At 40.7% G+C, this 27,479-nt stretch overlaps 1 protein-coding gene, 1 long non-coding RNA gene and 1 pseudogene across 6 annotated transcripts in view; 1 reads left to right on the top strand and 2 right to left on the bottom strand.

Moving 5' to 3' along the window:
* Positions 1-27,479, bottom strand: part of TMEM135 (transmembrane protein 135) — a 341,452-nt gene that overhangs the window by 250,395 nt on the left and 63,578 nt on the right. For 4 of the 5 annotated variants that reach the window (XR_004274291.1, XM_032295829.1, XM_032295828.1 and 1 more), the window contains exon 1: positions 531-887. The exons of the other annotated variant lie outside the window; for it this stretch is intronic. Coding sequence is in view for 3 of the 4 variants with exons in the window: in XM_032295829.1 (XP_032151720.1) it covers positions 531-671 (141 nt within the window). In the remaining variant the exon portion in view is untranslated. Of the gene's footprint in view, positions 1-530; positions 888-27,479 lie in introns of those variants that run through there. 5 annotated transcript variants of the gene reach the window in all.
* Positions 10,538-11,291, bottom strand: LOC116563130 (annotated as a pseudogene).
* Positions 14,557-17,697, top strand: LOC116563232. The gene is made up of 3 exons (XR_004274294.1): positions 14,557-14,673; positions 16,656-16,769; positions 17,679-17,697. It is a non-coding gene; the product is annotated as an uncharacterized LOC116563232 (long non-coding RNA).

The following is a 27,479-nucleotide window of genomic DNA, read 5'->3' on the forward strand; positions in this document are numbered from 1 at the left end:
AAACCCCCAAATCACAGTCCTGTCATCTCAAAACTGAGTCAAGATCTGAGGTCACAGGGATTTAGGGTCAAATATGCCTTCTTCATTTAAAAAAAAAAAAAAAAAAAAGGCAAAATAAAACAGGGGAAATCAGATGATGGACAATTGCAGGTCCTTCTCATAGCCTCACTGACCTACAGATACCTCTCCGTCACAAGGCAGGCCAGAGGAAAATAACGGTGGTCTTTGAATTCACGTTTTTAAGTGTCCTAAACTTAATCCTAAAAGTTGGGAGCCTATCCTCTTCCTAGCAACAGGCATTCAGATGACAGCTCAACCTCTAATTCCCCTCCTCCTTCTCCCGTGCAAGAACTGGGATATCCTCCCCTTGCGACTCCCTATACCCTGGTCGCCCCCAAAACACTCCGACCCCTCCAAAAGAAAGCCCGACACAAGGCAAGTCCCCCAGAGCCCCTCGGGAGCACCAACTGCAGCCCGCGGCCCATCCTCCAACACTAAACTCTCCCTGCGGGAGGGCTGACGGGTCTCACCAAGTACAGAGGGGCATAGATCTTCAGGGACTCCTCCAGGGCGCCCCCAGTGATCTGCAGGAAGGAGACGCAGCAGGAAGGGTGCCAAGTGTGGCCGATCTCATAGCAGTTATGAGGGATGGACTTGCTGATGGCCGCCATGACGAGGAACAGCGCGGAGGAGCCGGGAGGGGGAGAGCCTGCGCTCTGCAGGAAGGGGCGCGAGAGCCCAGCTGCCAGCCTCTGTCCCCGCCGGCAGCCGGAGGTGCCGAATGCAGGGGAAAGGTCACGAGAGCGGGGTTACTCCGGGCCAAAGTCCTCGGATGTTGAGCGCTCGGCGTATCGCTGTTCAAGGGGGCGGGACGCGCACCGGGGAGGCGGGGAGAGACGGCGCGTGCGCGCTCCCGCAAGAGGGCCTCCGCTGGGACGCGCTCCCGCGGCGGCGGCGGCGCGCGATGTCGCTCAGAACGCGGTGTCGGGAGGTGAGCGGAGGCTTAGCCCACCGAGAGCTGGCCATACGCGAGGGAGAGGAGCTCGGGGACGCGCCGCCTCTGGCAGAAGTGCAGTGGGAGGTGGCTTGGTCAAATTGTACTTCAGCTTCCAAAACCAAGCCAAGTAGAAGGGAGGATAGTGGAAGAAAGGGATTAAATGTCTTTGTTGAGACCTGGTGGAGGAAGAGGGTTGCCAGAGGAATACCTGGGAGAAACGTCCTCCCCAGCACTGCCAGCTCGCCTTCCCGAGAGTCCTAGGTAATAAACAGCTAGGGCTGCCTGCTACTTGCTACCTGCTAGTTGCAACTGAACTGCACCCAGTTGCTGGGCTTTCCAAGCTATGTGGTACCTGGGAAGGCTTGAAAAATCTCAGCTATGTTCATACCCCGACCGTGTGGGGAAGGTCAATAATAGGTCATGCTGTCCGAACTCTACGTCACGTTGCAATCCTGTCCACAGCATCCTTGATAGGTGCTTATCAACCAAATAGCACACACTGTAGACCTGGCTAGGCTTGACCAACAATTAGCATGACAAGGGTCGTGTGTTGCCTGAGTCATATAACCCCTCTGTCAATTTCCTCGGGTATAACACCCTACCAGTTTCTTTGGAATTCTAAACTCCATAGTGTCTTAAAGCAGAAACGAACTACCTTTAGAAGAATTTCATGCTAATCTTCTAGTCTTCATTCATTCATCTAGAAATATTTACTGAGTCATTACTATTTTCCAGGCACTGTGCTAAAGAAACAGACAGAAACAAGACAGACAGAAAGATATTTATTTTCATGAAACTAGCTCTGCACAGGGAGAAGACAGAAAATAAGAAAACTGAACAAGATAACATCAGATAGGTGTAGTTGTTAGAAGAAAATAAAAGAGGAATATTCATTTGAAAAGCCCAAAACAACAATGGCAAAAAGATAAAAGTTTCTTTCTCTCAGGTAAAGGTAGACAATCCTAGGATAAAGTGGTGGCTCCATAACGATTAGGAATCCCAGCTTCTTTCTGACAGGTTGCTATGCCAACTGCTACCTGTGATTTCCATCCTAACTTATAAAATAACTCCATCACCTAGCATGATATCAATATGCTAGCCAGGAAGACCAGCAAAAAGGGAAGAGAGGCCAGGCGCTGTGGCTCATACCTGAAATCCCAGTACTTTGAGAGGCTGAGGCGGGTGGATCCCTTGTGGTCAGGGGTTTGAGACCAGCCTGGCCAACATGGGGAAACCCTGTCTCTACTAAAAATACAAAAATTAGCTGAAAGTGGTGATAGGCACCTGTAAACCTAGCTACTCTGGGGCTGATGCAGGAGAATCGCTTGAACTCAGAAAGCGAAGGTTGCAGTTGGCCAAGATCACGCCACTACACTCCAGCCTGGATAACAGAGAGAGACTCTGTCTCAGAAAAAAAAAAGGGTGGGAGCGGGTGGGGAAGAGAAGGGCATACTTCCTTTCTTTAAGAAAACTTCTCTGGTCTGGGCTGCAGTGGCTCACACCTGTAATCCCAGTACTTTGGGAGGCTGAGGCAGGTGGATCACAAGGTCAAGAGTTTGAGACCAGCCTTGTCAATGTGGTGAAACCCCATCTCTATTAAAAATACAAAAATTAGATGGGCATGGTGGTGGGTGCCTGCAGTCTCAGTTACTTGGGAGGCTGAGGCAAGAGAATCCCTTGAACCCGCAAGCCGAGACTGGGCCACTGCACTCCAGCCTGGGCAACAGAGCAAGACTGTCTCAAAAGAAAAAGAAAAGAAAAGAAAACTTCCCAGAAGATCCATACAAACTACTTCAACTTAAATTCTTTGGACAAAGCTTAATCACATGGACACACTTCATTGCAAGAGAGGCTGGGGAATACAATCTTTTTAATTAATTGGACAAATGCCCAGCTAACATCTAAGGTTTTATTACTGAGCAAAATGGGAAGAAAAAAAAAACAGATTTGAGGAGATGAGGGGCAACTAGCAGTGTCTGCTATAGTCCTATGTCTCTGGCTACCCAAATATCTGAGCACATCATGCTTTCTACAGATAGACATACCTTCCCGTTTTCAAGGGAGACAACCTAAAATCCCATGCAGTTGCTGAATCCTAGCCAAAGTCCAGAATATTTCTCAGTACCAGATGCAGATCTCATGTTAAAGTTATCCTCCCCCTTAACACATCCAATATGCAATGGTAGAATAGGAACAAGATAATCACAATTTTTTTCAAATCTCCAATTCAGAAACTAAGAAGATCAAAAACACAGCATAAACTTGTCCAAAAAATTACAGAAATAGCACTGCAGGCTTATTTTTATTCAATACTCCATTCCTGAAAATCTATAATCCTTCCACAAAAAAATGCTAAATAGGACATTAATTAAGTGCATTACATTTCAACCAAAAAATTCTTAACAAGTATTAAAATATACTAGCAAATTATTAACAAAAAATTATCATGTTAGGATGTACAATCCTATACAAATAGCATCTTATTCACCAAACAATTAATATGGGCTGGGCACAGTGGCTGACATCTGCAATCACAGCACTTTGGGAGGTCGAGCTTGGTGGATCACCCGAGGTCATGAGTTCAAAACCAGTGTGGCCAATATGGTGAAACTCCATCTCTACTAAAAATATGAAAAGTAGCCAGTCATGGTGGCAGACGCCTATAATCCCAGCTACTCCAGAGGCTGAGGCAGGAGAATCACTTGAACCTGGGAGGCAGAGATTGCAGTGAGCTGAGATCGCGCCACTGCGCTCCAGCCTGGGCAGCAAGATGGAATCTCCATTTCCAAAAAAAAAAAAAAAGATCTAATGCAGAGGATTTAACAACACTAAACTTGTTCAGATCTATATACAGTCATTGTAGAAATACTTATCAGGCAAAAGCACAATGACAAAGTATGGCTCACTCAAAATACGATACTGTAGTAGCTATTGATTCCAGCAACATTCAATAACCAAGCTTTTCAGTATAGCTACATATAATTCTTATTTCCTTTTTTTTTTTGAGACAGAGTCTTGCTCTGTCACCCAGGCTAGAGTGCAATGGCACGATCTCAGCTCACTGCAACCTCCACCTCCCTGGCTCAAGCAATTCTTCTGCCTCAGCCTCCCAACTAGCTGGGATTACAGGCGTCTACCACCACACCCAGCTTATTTTTGTATTTTTGGTAGAGACGCGGTTTCACCATGTAGGCCAGGCTGGTCTCGAACTCCCTACCTTACATTATGCGCCCACCTTGGCCTCCCAAAGTGCTGGGATTACAGGCATGAGCCATGATTCTGATTTTCTACTAATTTTTGTTGCATCATAACTTCAGATTTTTCCTTACGTCATTTATTTAAAATATTGAGTTTCTAAGATGTAAATATAAATTTTAATATTCAAATCCATAACATTAAAAGATGCATATTCCCTTTCAGTCCAAATAGGCAGTGTGTCTACCAATACAATTCTCTTTAAGATTTTGGGGACTTCATATATATCAAATTATAATCCACTCCACCAGAAGAAAAGCCTCTTTGAGACAAACGCTTCCCATCTTGGGCTGAGAGTCAGAAAGCTGATGGAAAATGCCCTTATACACTTAGAAGGGCTTTTGTCTAGCTGAAATGGTCTAGATAAAACGGCTTTAAATCTTTGTACAGTCTTTACAAAAAATCTAAACAGCCACACTCCAGATTTTACCTTCCCCTTAAGGCAATGCCTTAAATGCAGAACCTTTTACCATCTGGAAAGGCTGGGAGTAAAAAGCAGTTTTATTTTTGAATCCAAAGTTCCTAGACTCTGTATATTTTCTCTAAATTCTCCTTAAAAATGGAATCATTCCTTTTATATCTCACCTCTCTACATCTTATCCCACATTTGTTTTTGTGGTTTTCTTTTTTTTTTTTTTTAGTCAGTTGGCACTTTCAACAGTCTGTGTGGAAATTTCCTTAACCATATACGCCAGTTTGTTAGATGTATTTCCTATTTTCTGCATTTCAGCATGCAACAGTGTTGCCAAACTTTCTGTCACTACATAACAGGCATCCCTTTTTCTCCAGCCTTTTATAACAATTTCCTCCCTTCAAAGACTGTACAAAGATGCACAAAATACTCTCAAATGGCCTTACAAAATATTCAGGTACATACACTGTCTAGAATACTCAGTGTCTATATTAGTTTGATGATGTTATCAGTACTTAGAAGCTATAGCTAAGGACACCATCCTCTCCACTTCGAACCCCTACCACTCCAACCACAGAATTTAAAAGATTTATGATTATTCTTTGAAAGGAAAAACAAAATCATCATGTAATAGATGAGAGTAGATGTATCCAAGGAATGCTTTAGAGGCCAGCCACATTTCTCTAAAAACAGTAGACTTATGCAATATCATAGAAGACAAGTGTACTGATAGGATTAGGAGTAAAAAAAAAAGGAGGAGCCACTGAGGCAATTCAGGTGCATGTGTAGGAGTAAGAACTGCAGCCCAGAGACCTCAGGAATTAACTATGAAATGGGATGCATATCTGCTCCTGGACAAATGTCATTAAACAATTGGTTCATCCAACTGTTTGTTTTTTGTTTTTTGTTTTCTGAGAATAAAATAAACTTCTCTTATGGTTTGGCTTCCCATGCGGGTCTGTCTTGAGAGAAAGAATGGTTATATATTATCATGGTAACAGATATCCCAGTTTGTATGAGAGGTTTTTATTTTCTATTGTTATTTAATAAATTGGCATCTTGATTTATACACTTATTTGTAAGCTTGTTTTATATCACTTCGCCTGAGAAAGAAAGAGCCTCTCTGGTATGCTGCCAAAACCAGGCTTTTGACGTTGGTTGTTAGTAGGTGATGAATTCTGTATTAGCCAAGAATGGTTAGGCTATGCTGAGATACCACATAGACTCTAAATCTCAGAGAATTTAAAATCAGAAAGATTTCCTTTGTGTTTACACAAACTCCAAAGCAAACTGGCCAATTTTTCAGGGCAAGGCAACTTCCCTGCAAGTAGTGATTCAAGAATAAAGCCTCTTCCATCTGCATTAGGCCTTCAGTGGTCTTTTTTTTTTTTTTTTTCTTTTGAGACAGAGTTTCACTCTGTCACCCAGGCTGGAGTGCACTGGCACAATCTCAGCTCACTGCAACCTCCACCTCCCAAGTTCAAGCTATTCTCCTGCCTCACCCTCCCATGTAGCTGGGATTACAGGTGCCCTCCACCACACCCGGCTAATTTTTATATTTTATTTAGTAGAAATGGGGTTTCACCATGTTGGCCAGGCTGGTCTTGAACTCCTGACCTCAGGTGATCCACCCACCTCAGCCTCCCAAAGTGTTGGGATTACAGGCGTGAGCCACCATGCCCAGCCACTTCTTTAATTTTTTATGTGTGCATAATTTTTAGTTATTGTGCATAGCAGCATGCACAGAATTCAAGTGTACAGCTTGATGAATTTTTTAATTTGCCTTTACACAAGGTGGTGTGCACCTATAATCCCAGCTACTGGGGGGTAGAGAGGGGAGGCTGAAGCAGGACAATAGATTGAACCCAGGAGGCAGAGGTTGCAGTGAGCCAAGATTGCATCATTGCACTCCAGCCTAGGCAACATCTCAAAACAAACAAAAAATTAGGATGTTCATAGCCTAACCTCAAGCTTTCTCTCCTCTCAAACTACCTATGAGCACACAAAACTATCCATAAGGGTCACAATTCCACAGTTGCTGCCAATTAACTTTAGTTCTACCACACAGAATTGATGTAATTTACTTGAGCCTGAACACTTGAATTCATGGAAGATAGAGACATTCTTATTTTCTTCTCAACCACCTTGGCTTTCAATTATCCTTAATCATGTCCTTTAGAATAAATGATTATTTTTGATAGACAGTACCGTTCACTCAGATGTTATCATTTGTCCCTAAGCACAGAGCTTACTTACTCCTTTCCTTATCAGAATCCTCTGCCAAACATAGGAACAATGTCTTATTTGCTGACAACATTGTGACTCTCAATTATTCATTCTGGGATTTGCTGTATCCTCAGTGTTCTTATTGCTATGCTCTGTGCCTCTTTTTGATGGTGAGGTGCCTCTTTTTCTAACTTTTCACAATTGCTTTGAAAATCCCTGCATGACATGCAACACCAGCATTTTATTTTACTTCATGAAGGTTCTACTTTTTTAAAAGTATATATATATATATTACAGTTTTGAAACTCAAATACTTAAAACAACTGCAAGTACTTTGAAGTCAGGGACCATCTCTTGTATTTCTTTGTGTGACAGATGGTGCTCATAATAGGTTATCAATATAATCTTTTAAAATAAATGCCATTGTTTGCCTTTTGCAACTGATAGTCCCATTTTCCCATTTGCAAAACGGAGACACATTTTTGCTGAAAGTAATTCAGAGAACTGATCATATCAAACATATTAAATTCCTCAAAGCTGCGATTTCCTCCAAAATTAATACAGTACCTTTAGTGCCTAGCCCAGGATCTACGATACAGGCACACTCAAACATTTGTTAGATTAGTAAAATGCAGTTTCAAAATACACTTACATAGGTAAACCTCTACAGTTAGCACTCTACAGTAACATTCTTATTTGAAGTCTCAAATAATGGGTCCAATATTTTTTCTCTCTCTAAAATTTTCAATATGCTTTCCCTTAAGTACATGTCTAAACATGCTCATCAGTCATATTCTTGCACAGTACAAATTTTAAAATGGTGCAGATACTTTTTACTAAGGATCTTGTCACTTTCGTGGTACAAGTCAGTATCCTATTATAGTTAGAATTAAGTCCAAAGGCAGAGGTTTTCCTTATTAAGATTACTTTGTAAAAGACAAACTGAACTGGGCGCAGTGGTTTACACCTGTAATCCCAGCACTTTGGGAGGCAGAGGCGGGTGGATTATGAGGTCAGGAGTTCGAGACCAGCCTGGCCATCATGGTGAAACCCCATCTCTACTAAAAATACAAAAATTAGTGAGGCATGGTGGCACAGGCCTGTCATCCCAGCTACTCAAGGTGGTGGCAGGAGAATCGCTTGAACCCGGGTAGTGGAGGTTGCAGTGAGCCAAGATGGCACCACTGCACTCCAGCCTGGGTGACAGAACAAGAGTCAAAAAAAAAAAAAAAAAAGACAAACTAATGTGCAAGAATTTATTTGATGATCTGCTTTTAATAGAATAAGACATAATAATAGTTGAAGACTTCCTTGCTTACTAAATCTCTTTGGATTACTTTGTAATCCCTTTTGGAAATATATTTTCCACATGGTCTGACAGACAGAGCCATGTGTTATATGCACTCAAAATAATGCATATTTTCTATCTTTTTAAAAATATTATCAACCAGATTCTCTGTATTTTGTGCATATTCTCATGTTAGAAGATTTTCTTTCTTAAAATACTACATTCCATATACTTTTAGTCTGACTATAAATGAGCAATATTTTTAGAAGTCATTCTGGCAGGATCTACAAACATTTTGCTTTTTTTTGTTTTTTTGCAGAGATGGAGGTCTCCCCATCTTGCTCAGGCTGGTCTCAAACTCCTGGGCTAAAGCAATCCTCCTGCATCAACCTCCCAAAGTGCTGGGGTTACAGGAGTGAGCCACTGTACCTGGCCCTATGAGCATTTTAAATGTAAATATCCTGTGACCCAACAATTATATTTCTAGGCCTCTATCCTATAGAAATACTAACAAAAAACTTAGCCATGCTTTGTTTATAAGAGCAAAAACTATTTAAAATAATCTAAACATTCATGCTAAATGGACATGTATAAACTTGTGATATATTTATATCATGGAATGCAGATAGCAAAAAGGGCAAGGTAGATCTGCACATGCTAATACTGAAGAATATTCACGATATTCCATAGGGAATAAGGGGGAAAAGAACACAAAGTATTCTATATAGAGTAAGCTCATTGTTTAAAGAATAAAAGATAGTATGTGTGTGTGTGTGCGTGTGTATGTTTACATAGTCATAGAAAAAGGTGTAGGAGAATATACAACAAATAAAGGAATAGGCAGAGCCCTTTCACATTTTACTTTATATATATATATATATATATATATATATATATATATTCTAATACATTATTTAATTTTTTCCCAACTAGTATGCATTATTTTTACATTCCAATACTTCCTTCTAGAGAAATTTTCATTTTGTTAGAGTTTATTTTCAGGTAATGTGTGTTAATTGTTCTGAATGTATCATTATTTTGCCCTCATTCTACCTCAAACTAATGACAATTTTGTTATCTATAGAATTACAGGCCTGGTACAGTGGTTCACACCTGTAATCCCAGCACTTTGGGAGGCCAAGGTAGGTGGATCAACCGAGGTCAGGAGTTTGAGACCAGCCTGGTCAAGATGGTGAAACCCCATCTGTACTAAACATACAAAAAATTAGCCTGGTGTAGTGGTACTCACCTGTAATCCCAGCTACTTGGGAGGCTAAGGCAGGAGAATCGCTTAAACCCAGGAGGCAGAGGTTGCAGTGAGCTGAGATCACACCACTGCACTCCAGCCTGGGCAACAAGAGCGAAACTCCATCTCAAAAAAAAGAATTCAAGTAAATTTTCCCTCAGAGGTGTTCATAACATTCTCTGATGGTTGTTTGTATCTCATTAATCTTCTCTCTTTTCTTCATTAGTCTAGCTAGCAATCTATATTAATTTTTTTCAAAAAACCAACTCCTGGATTTATTGTTTTTGAATGCTTTTTTGAGTCTCAATCTCCTTCAGTTCAGCTCTGATTTTGGTTATTTCTTGTCTTCTGCTAGTTTTGGGATTTGTTTGTTTTTAGTTCCCTACTTCTTTGAGTTGTGATGTTAGGTTGTTAAGTTGAGATCTGCTTAACTTTTTGATGTGGGCATATAGTGCTATAAATTTCTCTCTTAACATTGCTTTAGCTGTGTCCCAGAGATTCTACTATGTTGTATCTTTGTTCTCATTAGTTTCAAAGAACTTCTTGACTTTGGCTTTAATTTCATTATTTACCCAAAAGTCATTCAGGAGCAGGTTATTCAATTTCCATGTAATTTTATGGTTTTGAGTGAATTTTTTTCCTCCAAATTCCTGGCTTAATAAGAATTTCTTTATTTTGAGGAAAAAGCGTCCCAAACATCAGGCTGTTCACAAAAATAACCCACAGTATCAACTTTAGAAAACAAATAATAAGACTATAGCACTAATTATTATTCTGAAGGATACATTTGACATGACAACTCTCATTCATAAAAATACATGGTTACATTCGTGTTGAACTGCCCCACACAGCACACTTATATGGGGATGTAACACACATATTTCTAACTCAAAGCTGCTTTCAGGAGCTACTCAACTAATTCAGATTGTCTTTGCAATTAGGGAAATATCTACTGAACTTACATATGAATAAAAAGAACTATACTCCCTGCATAACAAAAGATTATTTTGGGGATAGTTGACAAAACCCATACATCCTTTTTATTGTTAAGTTATAAAGAGGTTTCAAAATTAAAAGCAAAAATTACACAGTAACAACAAAACTACTGGGGGCATCAAAGGAAGTGAAAAAGGGACTAGGCACAGGCAGTATGAATTAACGAACATAACAAGGACAAGGACTGGGAGAACAGTGAGCATGTCCTGAAGTTACTAGGGGAGAGAATCTGGTGAAAATTTTGGTCTTAGACAAGCACCTAGGTAAATAAACAATGGCATAAGACTTCTAAACCCCACCATGTGCTTAAGAGTCAACCTCACCATTGGCGCTGTCTGTCATCCTCTCCTCCCTCAGCCTCTTTTTCATCATCCTTGATCAACTCCAGCTGTTCATCCCCACCCGATCTTCAATATCATCATCATCTAATAGGTTCCCCTTTCAGGAGCATCATCTGCACCCCCCTCAGACTCCATCTTCACATTAGTCTCATCTCTCTTCACGGAACTGCTGCTCTACTCCTCTTCTGAATTATTCTTCAACTCTACTGCTTGTTTGCTCTGTTCCTTTTCAGTTTTTTCCAGGTTTTCCAGGAGAGAATCCACCTTTGGTTTTATTTGGGTCAATTCCTTCTTAACGGCCTGAAGACCATCTCCTTTCAACTTACCAGACTTGGAAGATCCCCACTATTCACTCTTAGAATTGAAGCCACTTTTGCCTCTTCTTGAGGTGTTTCCTGATACACAGTGGCATTTTGAGGGCACTACAGCCTGAGCAATAGGAGATGGAAGAGGAACATGTGCTGGGTAACTGTACATCCTGTCATAATAATCCCATGAAAGTCATAGTCCAAATCAAAAGAGGAGCCATATACAACATTGAGCAAGATCCAGTCCCTACCCACACAGAACTTATAGTCAGTCCAGTAACAAAGATAAACAACAAACAAATACTTAATTTCTCTCCCCTTCTTTTGGTGACCTTCTATTTACCTTCTATTTCCAACTGAAATGCAACTTCTCTATGAAGCCTTTTGGGTAGAGCTAATTGTCTTTTCTGAACATGGCCCGCCCCTCTGTTATCAACTGAGAACAGGTTTTTTATTTTAATATTTTAGTTAACGGTGTATTCTGTCACCCCCACTCACCTCTATTCCCCAACCAGGGGGTAAGGGCATGGCAGCTTTGCTTATCTGTATTGCTATCTACTTCAGGACCTAGCACAATGCCTGGTACGTGATAGGCATTAAAAACTTGAATGAATAGAACTGAAGGCAAGAAAATAGAAAGTTCTTTGACTGATTTCTGAATACTGCATACCTAGTTGTGTTTTTAAATTTAAAATGGCATTCCCCATTGATGATGTTTAAGTCTATGATTGGAAAATCTCTATTTTCATTGTTTGGGCTACTGGCCAAAATAAATGGAAATAGACACGTAAGCACTTGCCAGCTGTTGTTCATTATAAAACCTTAAAGTCTATTCAGAAACTGATTGAGAAAACTCACCTTTTGTTTCAATGTATCTGAGTTAAGTCTCTACAACCTAAACCCATTAAAATCCATACCCCTAAATTCATTTAGTTCTGTATGACTTAGGATTACAAAAATTGAATCTCTAAAGAATCTCAATTTCACTATTTGACTAACTCTAATTCTTAAACCTTTATAAAATTATTTTTGAATTACTGTTGACAAGCCAGGTATCTAAGTTTCAAGAAAAAGAAATCAAAATTAGTTCCATATTTATGTGGCCATGGAAAAGGGAAAAGGCCATGTCCCCTGGAAAGAGGCAGCAGTTTCCCTTCTGCTCTCTTCTTAGGGCTAGATTCCCCTTTGTGAATGATACCCTTAAGAAAAGCAGAGACCACTGCGGGGAGGCAGTCACACAATACTTGAAACCAGAGCCCTGATGAAAAATGGTCCTGAGATCTGTGAAGGCTGGAGTGGGGATGGTGGCTTAATGTTGTAATCTCAGATCTTCAAGTAGTTTTTGCAGCAGGTGGAAATTTTCATTCATGTTGAGGCAGATTAATCCTTAGTTTGGGGATAATTATCTAAATGGACAAGGTTAGATATGCTTATATTAAGCCAGACCCTTTTCAGGAATGGGATTTTGACAGCTATATCTCTAGAGAACTAAGCTTTTCTGCCTAATAATACAAATATTGTCTTTGTTATGGGCAAAGCTACATATCAGCAGTTTACTATGCCTTTGGAGAAATACTTCCTTTAAAGTGTGGGTGTAGACTACCCTAGCCTGTATGGTATTGTTTATTAAAATAGAAATGCTCATGCTTCTCGTTTAAACAGCTTCTCACGGGAGACTGGGAGAGAAGACTTTAGGACTGCAGAGAAACTGTGGTTCTGATTTTGAGTTCATGCTGGATAAAATGTTGTAAAAAGAATGGGACTAGACTAGGTTTAACGCTAAAAGACTAGCCTGCTATTCTCTCATACACATTAATATTCACACGTCCCACTGGATATTTTACTTTTATATGATGATGTCACAGAGGCCATAGGAAGATGCCTAACCCCATGAAGGGGAAGGGCTGGAGTTTACCCACAGGAAGTAAACAGGAAAAGAGGATAGGGGAGGCAGGCCTGAGACCCAAGAGACAGAGGGAGAAATGTGGCCTTCTCTTGGGTTCCTGGACATTGGGGCCTGGACTTTCAGCAGAGCAGATTGCTGGAGGTTGTCACTAAAGGGAAAAGATAAACAAACCTTGCCAGAAGGCCCAATCTTGAGAACAGGGAGGCACTCACAAGACAGAGGTCCCCAACACCTGGGCTACAGATCAGTAGCAATTCGTGGCCTGTTAGGAACTGGGCCATACAGCAGGAGGTAAGTGGCAGGCAAGTAAGCATTACCTCCTGAGCTCCACCACCTGTCAGATCAGCAGCAGCATAGGAGCATGGAGCCCACTGTGAACTGTGCGTGAGAGGGATCTAGGTTGTGTGACCCTTATGAGAATCTAACTAATGCCTGATAATCTGAGGTGGAACAGTTTCATCCCAAAACCATCTCCCACTACCATTCATGGAAAAACTGTCTTCTTCAAAACTGGTCCCTGATACTAAAACGGTTGGGGACTGCCATTCTAAGAGCCCAAAGCAGCCTATGCTCTGGCTTGTGGACTCTTAGAACATTCAGAATTAGTAGGCATTTTTGTTTGTCAGTTTAATAATTCCTTTCTCATATCCCTAAGCATTTTGCAGTTTGGTGTTCGTCATGCTGTGGGAAATTAAAGGGTCTATGTCTACCCCCATGTCATCCAGTAAAGGGAAGCAAAGCCTTTCTCTCCCTGAGGCCAGCATGGCTGCAGTGGCATCAGTCCTGGGGTTGTGGGAGATGAGGGGTGACAGTGGTGGAGCTATGATGAGCAATCTGCCACCATCGGGGTGGTTAGGACAGTATGGGTTTGTGGAACATAGAAGGTGAAAAGACCTACTTGTGGAGAGAAGCCTCATAAAAGACAGGACTTTCTGTCATTAGATGAGATCAAAGTTTGAGCCACAGCAATTTGGACATTACAAGGTAAATCTGACCTCATCTTTAATCACAGTCTGGTGCATCCAGGTAGACTGGCTATGTGTATATGGAGCACACCATAAACACAATCTTTGTATTTTAGTAAGCTTTTTTTTTTTCTGAGATGGAGTTTCGCTCCTGTTACCCAGGCTGGAGTACAATGGCGCAATCTCGGCTCACCGCAACCTCTGCCTCCTGGGTTCAGGCAATTCTCCTGCCTCAACCTCCTGAGTAGCTGGGATTACAGGCACGCGCCACCATGCCCAGCTAATGTTTTGTATTTTTAGTAGTGACAGGGTTTCACCACTTAGTAACCTATTTAACATGAGTTTGCAGAATAAAAAAAAAAAAAATGGCTTCCCAGCTGAATCTGTGGAAGTCTTATTATTTTATATTCACATTCCGTTTATCCATTTATTAGTGCTATAATCATGTAATGAACCCCATCATGTGCCAAGCAGTATGATAGAAACCAAAGTATATCCACTGACGTGTAGCTGGTAGCTGGTGTCAACTCCTCAATGATCAAGGTAGAATTATGACAGCATATTCAATTTTCCTACTTAGATGAAAAATGACTTGAGTCTCCTCATGTCAGGTTTCTGGGGAAACTGTTGTCTCTTTCTTGGGACCCCTTTCCCTTCTTCTAGATCTTCTGAGAGCCCTGGAGTGTGTACACATTCCAAATGAGAGGTCCATTGACTTTTGCTTCAAGTTAAGGTAAGTTCTCATATCCAAGCACCCACTACTATTTCTGCATGCCTCATGGTGTGCTGTTGAAAGTTGGCCTTCCACTGTCAGCCAGGCCCTGTAGCAGCTCACTGTCAGACACTGCTGCTGACCCAGTTTATTGCACCATCTAGAGTGGTATTTTGATGGAAGGTGTCTTCATGAGAGACTCCATTCTTTTGATGCCATGATCAACAGAGAATGTCCCTTGCTGGATCTCCCAGCCTGCAGCGTTTAGTGCTCAGTCCTTCGCATCACATAAAACCATTCCCCTTCAATCTCCACCATCAATCCACCTTCACTCAGACTGGCTGAAGTGTTAGCATCTCACAGACTGAAAAACCAGAGGCCAGTCCACTTTCCATTTCAACTGTAAAAATACAGAACTACTATATTCATACATCTCACAGACAAAAGGCCTTTCATGCCCTCAGCTAAAGTGACTATCTAGGTGGTCTCCAGGGCCACCTCTCCTGGCAGCAGTTTTCTGTTGACCCTTAGACACAAAGGGTCCTCCCTTGGCAATAGGATTTAGAAAGTTTGCCATGAATCTCAAACTCCAAATTCCAGGATTCCCATCTATCACCTCCTGAGAGGCAATTAGCTTTTGTGTCTCAGTAATTCAAGCCCAAAGCTTCCCAAAGCAGAGGAGACAAAACTTATGTTTAATCCCTTGCAAGGCATCCTTGTGCCAAAGGTTAAAAGACAGTCCATGCCTCTGTGATTTCTCCTGTCTAATAGGGAAGATATATATGGAAATTAAAATAGAAGTATAATGTAAGATACATGAGTAAATAAAGGCAGAGGCAGAAGTGCCTAACTATTTTGGAGTTCTGGAGGATTAGACCAGAGGAGTCCAAAGAGTTTGAATTATGCCTTGAAGAAATAGTAGGAGTTTTCCTGGTGAATAAAGCCTTAAAACACATTCTAAGTATGCATTCATATATCATTAATTCAATGACTATCTACTAACTATCTACACAGTGAGTGACACTATTCTAGCTGCTGTGGGTAGAGCAAGAAGCAAGGCAAGCAACTCTCCTGCTCTCTTGGAGGTGAAAGGCAAAGAGCCATACAAGCAGCTTGTTGTCTGTGTCCCTCAAGTGGCTGAGTCACACAGGTCCTCCCAGCAGGCAGCCTTACATGGTTAACTATGCCCAAGACAACAAGCATCACCCTAGGCATCTTCCACCAACATAAGGTGGGCCAGTATTTATTAAGCATTTACTGTGTCCCAGGTTCTGTCTGTTCTATATCTATTATCTCATTTAATTCTCACAACAATCCTATGAAGATGATAATTTATGACCCCAATTTAACAGATGAGAAAAACAGGGACACTCATGATCAAGAGGACTGTCTAGGGTCAAAGACGTCACAGGTAAAGGAGCTGGATATGAACCTAAGCATTTTGATTCCAGAGCCTGGACCCTCAGCCATTCTGCTTAGTCCTGCCAACAAGCATCACCCAACTGCCTCTTTTAATTACACTGCTTCCTTTTCTTTACTTCCTGGCATTCTCTGCCCCTCTGCCTCATCCTCAAGTTTAGTTACCTGTCTACTTTCCCTGTCCTGTAACCCCTCACCATCGTAATAGAAGGCAATTAGCTGGGAAGGCAGGCAGGAGCTACCCTCTGACTTCTCTTCAGAAATCAGGGGGTTTTACTTCCAATTGAAGTTTTCTGCCTAAATGCCATACTTAATAAGGGAATACGACAGTCTCCCACACACCAAGGAGAAAGAAAGGCAGTTTCAGACATCTCTGAACATGTACTTGGCAATATCTGCTATCTATCATTTCCACTGGACTAGGAGCTCCCTGGAGCCTGCATTTCAATAATCATCTCTGCATTCCAGGTAAAGACAAAATCCAAGTTCTATCCCAGTACCAATCACAGAAGGCACACATGTGTATAACACTTTTTTTGTAAAATGGGAAAGTATAATTGAATTTAAAAATTATTTTCATTTAGATGTTTTGTATCTTTACCATAAAGTGATTGATGATTAGAAGCTGATGAGAATTGATAACACAAGAAGACAATGCATTTAGAAGGGGTTTTGAAAACAAACAGCAACAGAAAAAGGTAAGAAGAGGCCAGCTGCTATGGCTCATGCCCGAAAACTTAGCACTTTGGGAGGCCGAGGCAGGTGGATCATCCAAGGTCAGGAATTCGAGATCAGCCCGGCCAATACGTTGAAACCCTGTCTCTACTAAAACTACAAAATATTAGCCAGCATAGTAGTGCATACCTGTAGTCCCACCTTCTCGGGAGGCTGAGGCAGCAGAATCGCTTGAACCTGGGAAGCAGAGGTTGCAGTGACCCAAGATTGCTCCACTGCACTGGGTGACAGAGCCAGACTCCATCTCAAAAAAAAAAAAAAAAAAAAAAAAAAGAGTCACCAATTGGACAATTGGAGAAAGAACAATAATGATTATAAAAGTATCAATAATAATTATCATTGTATTGAATTAGACACTGTTTTAGGTGTTTTCCTATGTTAATTAGCATTTGCCCCTAATTCACATAACAAATCATTTTATGAATGAAAAAATTGAGACTTGGAGGGTTTAAGAAACTTAACCACCAGGCATGGTGCACAGTGGCTTATACTGTAATCCCAACAGTTTGGGAGGCTGAGGCGGGCGGATCATCTGAGATCAGGAGTTCGAGACCAGTCTGACCAACAAGATGAAACCTGTCTCTACTAAAAATATAAAATTAGCTGGGCGTGGTGGCGCACACCTGTAATCCCAGCTACTTGAGAGGCTGAAGCAGAAGAATCGCTTGAACCCGGGAGGTGGAGGTTGCAGTGAGCCGAGATCGCATCATCACACTCCAGCCTGGCAACAGAGTGAGACTCCATCTCAAAAAAAAAAAAAAAAAAAAAGGAACTTAACCAAGAAAATTAGCCATTTTTTATTCCTGAGTAGATGGTAACAACTGAAATGACCTTAAAATGATCAGTTGTACCCCTTGGTTTACGTTCCATAGAGCTGCCAAGGACATGAGTGAAAATTCAGCAGACCAGCTATGAAGGGGTTTTTGGAAGAGAATGCCATATTTGTCCTCTGACTCTGCTCTAGCCACCTCTCCTTCCTCAGTGCACAGATATAATTCACTATTTTGATTCTAATCACCAAACCCTTCTTGCATGCCTTGGACAAAAGATTCAGTGACCTTCTTGATGAATTACTGTCTCTCAAACTTTTCTGATTTTAAGAGCTACTTATTATAAATAAAAATATCCATGCTTTCAGTGGTGTGCACCTGTAATCCCAGCTACTCAGGAGGCTGAAGCAGGAGAATCACTTGAATTCAACTGGCCCGGCTGGTCTTGAACTCCTGACCTCAGGTGATCAGCCCGCCTCAGCCTCCCAAAGTGCTGTGATTACAGGCATGAGCCACTGCGCCCAGCTACATGCCATTTTTAGAATGACACTTAATTTGATAAGTTTCCTCATGATGGGATTCTGTTATGCATCTCTGAAAGGAATAACATAGAAGTGATGCCAGGTCTTCTCATTGCATCCTCTCGGATGGTGTTGATTCGTCCCATTACTAGTAATGGGCACTTTGGTCACTTGATTAAGATGGTATTTGCTGTCTTATATAGAGTCACTGTTTTTCTCTCTATAATTATAATTTTTTACAGGGAAGAAACTTAAGACTATGCAACTATCCTGTTCTTCATCAAATTTCAATTTATTCACTTAATAACTTTAGTGTATACACAAGTATTCCTATTTTATTCAGGGGGTTATAATTCCATTATTATCATTAATCATTTTGATGTTCAAATTGCCCCAGCTATGACCAGGGGAAACTCCTCTAAGCTGCCTCCTGTGCTCCTTAGACATGTACTTTATTATCATTTGAACACTTTTTTAGGACAGGATGTCAAAGCTCATTTTTTACTTTCACTGCCCTAATCCTAGAATCAGCCAATTCTGCAGAAAACTCTGATTCTTTTTAGTGAAGAACAGTATATAGAAATAAAAATGCTAGGTATGTCCCTTGCTACTTGGGTATTGCTGTTTCCAACACTTCAAGTTGTTAGAACTAATGGGGTACACACACACAATCATCCCTCTGCATCTTTGGAAAATTAGTTGCAGGACACCCCAGGGATACTAAGATCCACAGATGTCCAAGTCCCCTGCAAAAGATAGCATAGTGTTTGCATATAATCTATACACATCTTCCCATATACTATTTTTTTTTTTTGAGACTTAACCAGTAAGTCTTTTCAGGGCAATATCAAGTAAACAAGGGCATAATACTATGTCAGCCAATTAGTTTGTTAGAAAAATTATTATATACTAATATTAAAAATTCGGATATTATAGAGACTATACAGTGTAGAAAGTTAATTTTTTCTTTAATTTCATCACCCAGGAGTAACTACAGTTATAATTTCCTGTGTATTCTTAATAATTTTTTCTATGCATATACTATCCATTGTATGCAGATATATTTGACATTTTTCCCCCAAATTGAACTTACGATGTCACTTTTAAACTTGGTATTTTTAACTTGGCATTTCTTTGAGAGGCTTTCTGTATTAGTACACAGAATTTCATTTAGTCATTTTTAAGACTTTTTCATTTTATTTTAACCATTTTTTCTTTATGTTTAATTACTCGCACACTACATGAATGCTAATAGTCTACCTTTACTTTTGTCTAATTACATTTTCTTTCCCAGAGGTAACCATTTTCTTTATGCATTTATACACACACACACACACACACACACACACACACTGGGTTTTCTTTTTCAGAAATGAGATAATAGACAACATTGAGTTTCAGGCCTTTGCAAATTTCAAAGCCAGAATAAATATACAAGGACCGTAACCTGTTTATCATTCTAGGTCTTTTTTTCTCAAGGCCCTCCAATCTCATTTGTATTGCAGCCACTGCAAACATACCAGAGGCACTGGGAATTGAGATGCATTAAAGAAAGAGGTGCATCAATAAGATCTCCCTGGGACATGTGACCTTGTAGAACCCCTCCTTTTGTGGCCTTAGCACTCCAAAACCAATCTGAGAAGAAAAGAATGGAAGAAGAAAGTAGAGGAGAAATGTATAGGCCCCGTGGGCCCTTGGATGCCTGGGCTGTTAGGGTTGAGATGCAGTTCTCCCTAGGATTCTAGACTCTTTTGCCTCTTATAGCCAGAGGGAAAGAGTTTGAAGCATGTGAGATTTTGGGAAACATGAAACTGAGTTAGGTCTAATCATCAGTGATTGGAAGTAAAATGTGCAATAAAAGCCAACTGGGAGTCAACTCAAAGGCATTTTGAGTTTGCTTCAGTGAGTTAAAAATTATAGCCTTTTGTCCCAAATTTCTCAACAAATACTCTATAGAAAATTTTAAGCCCCAGAGTCCTTAACTAATGTTATTTAAGGCAATTTTACGTGTCTAATTGTACAGATTATTTGCTAACTTTTGTGCAAGAAATGATCTCAAAATACCCTTGTGTCTACTGATATTTCAAGGTAAGGGAATGCTCTGGAATGCTTCCCATTTTCCAAATGTAATATTTTCCAAAATAAACTTTGGAGCAACTGCATGGTTGATATCATGTGAACATTTTAATTCACACAATCATATTCTGGAGTTTATGGTGGCTTGGCTTTTTTCCAGGAGGTTTGGAAGTCCAAAAGCCAGCTGTTTCTTCTCTGTGGGAGAAAGATGGAGCATGTGAATCAGAATTGGTAAATTGGAGAGGAGGTCACAAACCGAATGGACTTAAGCAAAGTGCAGTGCAATCTGCAGTGGGAGAAAAGCCAGCTGCACAGAGGAGAAGTACTGGTTACCATTAAAGTCTTCAAAATTAGGACCTCAGAGGAGAAATGAATGGTGAAGTCAACAACTCCTTATTTCTCTCTCTTTTCTAGAGGATGGGGCTTGTGTATTGAGATCCAGGTGCAACCCTTGAGATATCAGGGGTCCCCATCCTGTTCTATTCAGAAGCCCCCAAACCTTCAGTACCTATAGTTCATGTACTGCCTCTTCCAAGGAGCCTGCCTTGATGGCTTGATTGCAGTTATCAAATGACATCTCACTATTGAGATGATTTGTTTCCTTACTTTTCTCAATGGAATGTGAGATTCTTGAAACCAAGATGTAACAGGCACATGATAATTATTTTTTGAATGTTGACTGAATGAGTTTCTCTGGTAGGAAATAATCCCCCCCCGACTCCTCTGAGCTCCCTTGGTGCTTTGCACTTACCTCACTCGTGATTTTTTTCACATTCCACCTTGTACTATAATTTTCTTATTTTGTAGCTCCACTATTAGACTCAATTCTTCTGCAACAGAGATAAAATATCGCATGTAAATTATTAGCACCACATCTGCTGATTAAATGATAGCTATTTTTATTTGTGTAATGAGGTAGCTGGAGGAGCAGAAAATATATTTTATTTTTTAAAAAATAGCTTCTGGGTATGGCGGCTCTCGCCTGTAATCCCAGGACTTTGGGAGGCCAAGGTAGGCAGATCACAAGGTCAGGAGTTTGAGGCTAGCCTGGTCAATATGGTGAAACCCCGTTTCTACTAAAAATAGAAAATTTAACCAGATGTGGTGGCACACACCTGTAGTCCCAGCTACCCGGGAGGCTGAGGCAGAAGAATCACTTGAACCCAGGAGGCAGAGGTTGCAGTGAGCCAAGATCACACTACTACACTCCAGTCTGGGTGGCTGAGCAAGACTCCAACTAAAAAGAAAAAAAAAAAAAAACACTAAATCTATCATTTCATTAAGAAGCTTTCCTTTTATAATTTTACAACCATATAAAGAGGAAAACTCCCAGCCCTACCCTCTCTGGCCCCTGTGTCTGTCAAGATCTTGGGTCTGGGTTTGAGTCAACATTAGGTTTGAGTCATGTTTGCAACCTATTTGTTTTGTGATCTTTAGCAACTCACTTAAGTTCCAAATGTGTTTCTCATGTATAAAAGTGGACAATAGTATATGGTTCATAAAATTAGATGAGATATTATATGTCAGACACTAAGCCTGACACAAAATAAGCACTTAACAAATGTTAGCTATCACTATTATTTCCTTCATCACCGAACTCTACTCTGCATCCTTTTATTGTTATTATTTTTTGAGATGGAGTCTCATTCTGTTACCCAGGCTGAAGTGCAATGGCATGATCTCAGCTCACTGCAACCTCTGCCTTCCAGGTTCAAGCAATTCTCCTGCCTCAGCCTCCTGAGTAGCTGGGACTAAAGGTACATGCCACCACGCTCAGTTAATTTTGTAATTTTCAGTTGAGATGGGATTTTGCCATGTTGGCCAGGCTGGTCTCGAATTCCTGACCTCAAGTGATCCATCTGCCTTGGCCTCTCAAAGTGTTGGGATTACAGGTGTGAGCCACCCTGCCCAGCCTCACTCTGCATCCTCTTACACCTTCCCTGTGTTCACACTTGAATCTACTGCCATCCAGTACCCATGCCCTACATACTTCGATGGTTTTTTATCTCATGTTAAATGGTTCTTTTTTTTGTCTATACTTAAGGGATATAATATACTTTAATATACATATACATATACATAGTGAAATGATTACTACAGTCAACCAAATTAATATGTCCATGTCCTCACAGTTCCTCTTTTTTTTTGAAAAGTTTTATAGCTTTTTTGAGGTATAATTGACAAAATTTTATAAAGTATAAACGTGATAATTTGATATATGCATATTGTAAAATGATTAACACGTCAAGTTAGTTAACACACCTATCACTTCACCTCGTGAATTTCCACGTCTGTGTGTGTTCGGGGGTTTGGGGGGGTGAGTAAGAACATTTAAGATCTCTCAACAATTTCAAGTGTGTAGTATTATATGGTAACTACAGTCACCAGGCTGTATGTTATGTCCACAGAACTTATTCATCACATAACTGAAAGTTTGTTCCCTTTGACCAACACTTCCCCATTTCCCCTGCCACCAGCACCTGGCGACCACCATTCTGCTCTTTGTTTCTATGGGTTCAGCTTTTTTAGATTCGATGTGTAAGTGAGATAATACAGTATTTGGCTTTGTCTATCTGGTTCATTTCACTTAGCATAATGCATTCAAGCTTCATTTATGTTACAAATTATCATATGTCCTTCGATTTAAGGCTCAATAATATTCTGTTTGTCTATACATAACACAATTTATTTACCCATTGATCTATCAATAGACAGGTTGTTTCCATGTTGTGGCTACTGTGAATCACGTTAGAGTGAACATGGGCATGCAGATTCTCTTTTGAGATGTTGATTTCATTTCCTTTAATCTATACCCAGGAGTGAGATTGTTGGGTCATGTGGTAGTTCCGTTTTTAATTTTTTGAGGAAACTCCATAATGTTTTCCATAATGGCTATACCAATTTACATTTCCACCAAGAGTGGAGAAGGGTTCCCTTTTCTCTGCATTCTTACCAACACTTGATATATTTTGTTTTTTTGATGATAGCCCTTCTAAGCGGTGTGAGATTATATCTCATTGTGGTTTTGATTTGCAATTCCCTGATGATTAGTGATGTGAGCACCTTTTCATGTACCTGTGGGTCATTTGTATGTCTGCTTTGGTTAAGTATTTACTGAGGCCCTTTGTTCATTTTTTAATTGTTTTTTTTTTTTTTTTTTTGGCTACTGAGTTGTATGAATTCCTTATACAACAGTATTTTGTATATTAACCCCTTATCAGATATATGGTTTACAAATATTTTCTCCCATTCCATAGGTTACCTTTTCATTGTGTTGATTGTTTCCACTGCTTGTGCAGATGCTTAGTTTGATATAGTCCTACTTATTTATTTTTGCTTTTGTTGCTTGTGTACTTTGATGTTGTTTTAAAGGTCTTCAGTGACTTTCTTATCGCCAAGGCCAATGAATACTTTTCGTTGTTTCCACTGCTTTCTTTGGGGTATCTGATATCACTAAACACTCTCTTCTTTTTGGAATTTTCACCTTTTTGTTTCCATGACAATCCATTCTCTTCATTTCCCTGATGAATCACAATGTCTCTCGTCTCTGTTTTCTTACTTGGCATCTTCTTCTGTTACCCAGACCTTATGTATAATTACTCCCAGATTTAATTATTCACCTGTATTTCCTTTCCACCTGGCACACTGCTACCTTGACTTCAATTGTTATTCATATTCCAACCACTCTTAAATGTATATTTATTCTTCTATGTTAATCTACAGACCTGTATTTTTGACATCTTACTTCACATCTCCACCTGGATTTCTCTTGGGAACCTCAAACCTGGGATATATAAAGTAAAATATATCCTCTCCCACCCCAAACCAGCTCCTAATTCATAGTCAGTTTTCTATTAGTGGTGTTGCTATTTCCACATTCATTCAAGTAAACTGATGTTATCTGTAACTTCTCCCTCTTTCTCACCACACCGCTCCTCACTCCACTCCCATCAATATACACTCATTCTATTTATTCTACTCCTAAACACCTCTCAAATCTAACTTTTCTTCTACGTCCTCACTGCCAGAACCTTTATTTAGGCCATCATTTTCTCTTGCCCAAATATTGCAGTAATGTTCTACATTTTGTATTTATAAAATACAATAACACTCATCAGCTAAAATCCTTTACAGACCTCACCCTCAAAACTGGACAGAACCAGAGTGGGGATATAAAAATGCAGAATTTTGTTTCACTTTTTTTTTAAGCTATATTGTTAGCACACAGAACACTTCATTGTTGTTTTTAGGGGAAGGGGCATATTTCACTAATAGAATGTCTCCAAAGCTAGATGGATGTGGGAAAAACACCTTTCCCTTCCAGTTTTGAGAGACTTCCTCTTGGCTTTCAGGAGGAGAGGTTCCCTGACTTTGACACACATGATCACCTTGGCACACAAAAGGCTTGTGGTATGGAAAAACAAATTTGTTATGATGTCCTCTTCTCCCTTTCCATCTTTCAGCACAGACTTAACACCCTTAAGCCCAGACATCTGTTGGGACCTGACCTGTCGGGCAATCTGGACTTTCCAGTGATTCCACTGAGATGGCACCTGTCAAAAAAGCAGCGGTTCCATTTCTAGATCGTGGATCTTCAGATAAATTCTGCCATTTTCATTTCACTTCCTGAAAGTCAGGGTCGGCTTGTGAAAAGTTGTTAAACAACATGCTAAATGTGAAATGTCAGCCCTCGCTCTAAACTTTCCCTGTTCAGAGCATCAGATGAAAATTTAGTTGGGTTTTATGGTGGCTTTCTGATTATTGGTAGTCCATCGAAGAAGGGAGTTTGAAATTTGTTGTGTACTGTTAATGACTGTCTGCCTGAAGTACCATGATTGTTTATGAAAAGTATCTTTAATAAAGCTGCTTGGCTGAGAAAAAAAAAAAAGAAAGAAAGCAAAAATAATTTACTTTTGATTTTTTTTGTGGGGGTACGGAGTTTTGCTCTGTCGCCCAGGCTGGAGTGCAATGGCATAATCTCGGCGCCACACCTGCTTTCAAAAATTAGAGCAGATTCAGCCAGGCATGGTGGCTCACGCCTGTAATCCCAGTACTTTGGGAGGCCAAGGGGGGCGGATCACCTGAGGTCAGGAGTTCGAGACCAGCCTGACCAATATGGTGAAACCCTGTCTCTACTAGAAATACAAAAATTAGCCAGGCATAGTGGCAGTCACCTGTAGTCGCAGCTACTCAGGAGGTTGAGGCAAGCAGAGGTTGCAGTGAGTCGAGATGGCGCCACTGCATTAACCCCTTATCAGATATATGGTTTACAAATATTTACTCCAGCCTGGGCGACAGAGCCAGACTCTGTATCAAAAAAAAAAGAGAGAGAGAGAGAAATACGGCAGGATTGGAGTTAAGATTCAGCTGAGGGAGAAAATACCATGCAGGCAGTAATAAACCATGCAGTAATAAATCATGCTGTGTTCTGGAAATACAAAAACTAGCCAGGTGTAGTGGCAGGCACCTGTAGTCCCAGCTACTCAGGAGGCTGAGACAGAAGAATTGCTTGAACCTGGGAGGCGGAGGTTGCAATGAGCCAAGATCACGCCACTGGACTCCAGCCTAGGCAACAGAGCAAGACTCTGTCTCAAACAACTAAAAAAAAAAAAAAAAAAATTAAAGCAAATTCAAGGTCATCTCTAAGGCAACGTTGTATTCATTTGTATTCTGATATCCTTAAGTGGGAAATGAATGAAGTTATAACTAGCACACTGGGAATTCACATCTGGGACTGTCCATGTGAACACTATTCACTATGTAGGTTGTGAAATAAAGGTTGAAAACTACTGGCCTGTGTGTCAAGGATTGCCAAATTGCAAGATTAATCTGTTTTGCCAGTCCATAGACCTGCTGTGACCAGCGTCCAGGGATAACAGGGGCCTACTTCACTGACTCACGATAAATGAAATGCACAGGACACTAAAAATAAAAACCAGAATGCTTATTTAAAAACTTTTCAAGCTGTGCGCAATGGCTCACACCTATAATCCCAGCACTTTGGGAGGCCGAGGCAGGTGGATCACAAGGTCAGGAGTGCGACACCAGCCTGGACAACATGGTAAAACCCCGTCAATTCTACTAAAAATACAAAAATTATCTGGGCATAGTGGCGCATGCCTGTAATCCCAGCTACTCGGGAGGCTGAGACAGGAGAATTGCTGTCTCAGGACCTGCGAGGCGGAGGTTGCAGTGAGCTGAGATTGTGCCACTGCACTCCAGCCTGGGCTACAGAGAGAGACTCCGTCTTCAAAAAAACCAAAAAAACAAAAAACAACCACAACAACAAAAACACATCAATGAGAAATAAAACTGCAAATAGATTGGAATATTAACATTGTATTGGAATATTAACATTGTATTTTGCTTCTTGTTTTAAGGAATATTGCTTTGTGCCCTGGCTAAAATATCCTGTTATATCATTGTCACAATAAAAATGGTTTTGCTGATGGGACTGAAATTGATATTCCCGATATCCACCTCTGCCCTAAGAATTGCTTTGTCATTAGACCCTGAAATATTTCAAATCTTACTGAGGGAAGGTGTTCTCTTTCTGGGTCCACAAGGGGGTGTAGCTTTACAGGCAAGAACTTCCTAGGGCCATGCCCTCTCCCATCTCTCTCCATCTGGAAGACTTAACCGTTTATGTTTAAATTTCGCGGGATGCAGGAAGAAACTAAGAGTCAATCACTCCAGCGGAAGTTCTAGGGAACTCCTTTCATTGGTCTGGAGTCTTAGAGAAGAAGGTAGGGGTTCCTTCCAGGCTAAAAGTCCCCTTTTTCCACACCCCTTTGGACTCCATGTTTGGATCCCCTTCGATGAACACTCTCTTTGTGGAAGCTGTTTTACTTTCTCCTTGATTTCCCCTCTGGAGTCCCCTTCCACACTCTCTCATGGAAGCCTGTCTTCCCCTCCTAAACTCCATCTCTCTCTCTATTCCCTCCACTAAGTGTGGAAGCTGCTTTCCTCTCCTGGATTCCATCTTTCTGGATTCTCTCACTCAGTGTGAGAGTTAGCTGTTTCTCTCTCCTTCCCCTTTGTCTCTGTCTAAATAAATCACTTTCTACAACACTTTCGAGTCCAGCATTTACTGTGCACTGTGCCGTGGTCCCCTCTCTCATTCTTGAGAGGGCAAGAGACCAAGAACCTGGAAAAATGTGCTCTCAGGGGAGCTGAGGACACCCTGAACCCCTGAACCCCAATATTACATTACCTCGAGTAAGGAAGTTTCACCATTTAGGGCAATACTAGGATATAAATTGTTCACATTTACTTCTCGAACATTTTTTTCTGTGCCTTATAAGTA

Source organism: Sapajus apella, unplaced genomic scaffold (assembly GCF_009761245.1).
Source record: "Sapajus apella isolate SASKATOON/1434 unplaced genomic scaffold, GSC_monkey_1.0 scaffold34, whole genome shotgun sequence".
Classification (NCBI taxonomy): Eukaryota; Metazoa; Chordata; class Mammalia; order Primates; family Cebidae; genus Sapajus; species Sapajus apella.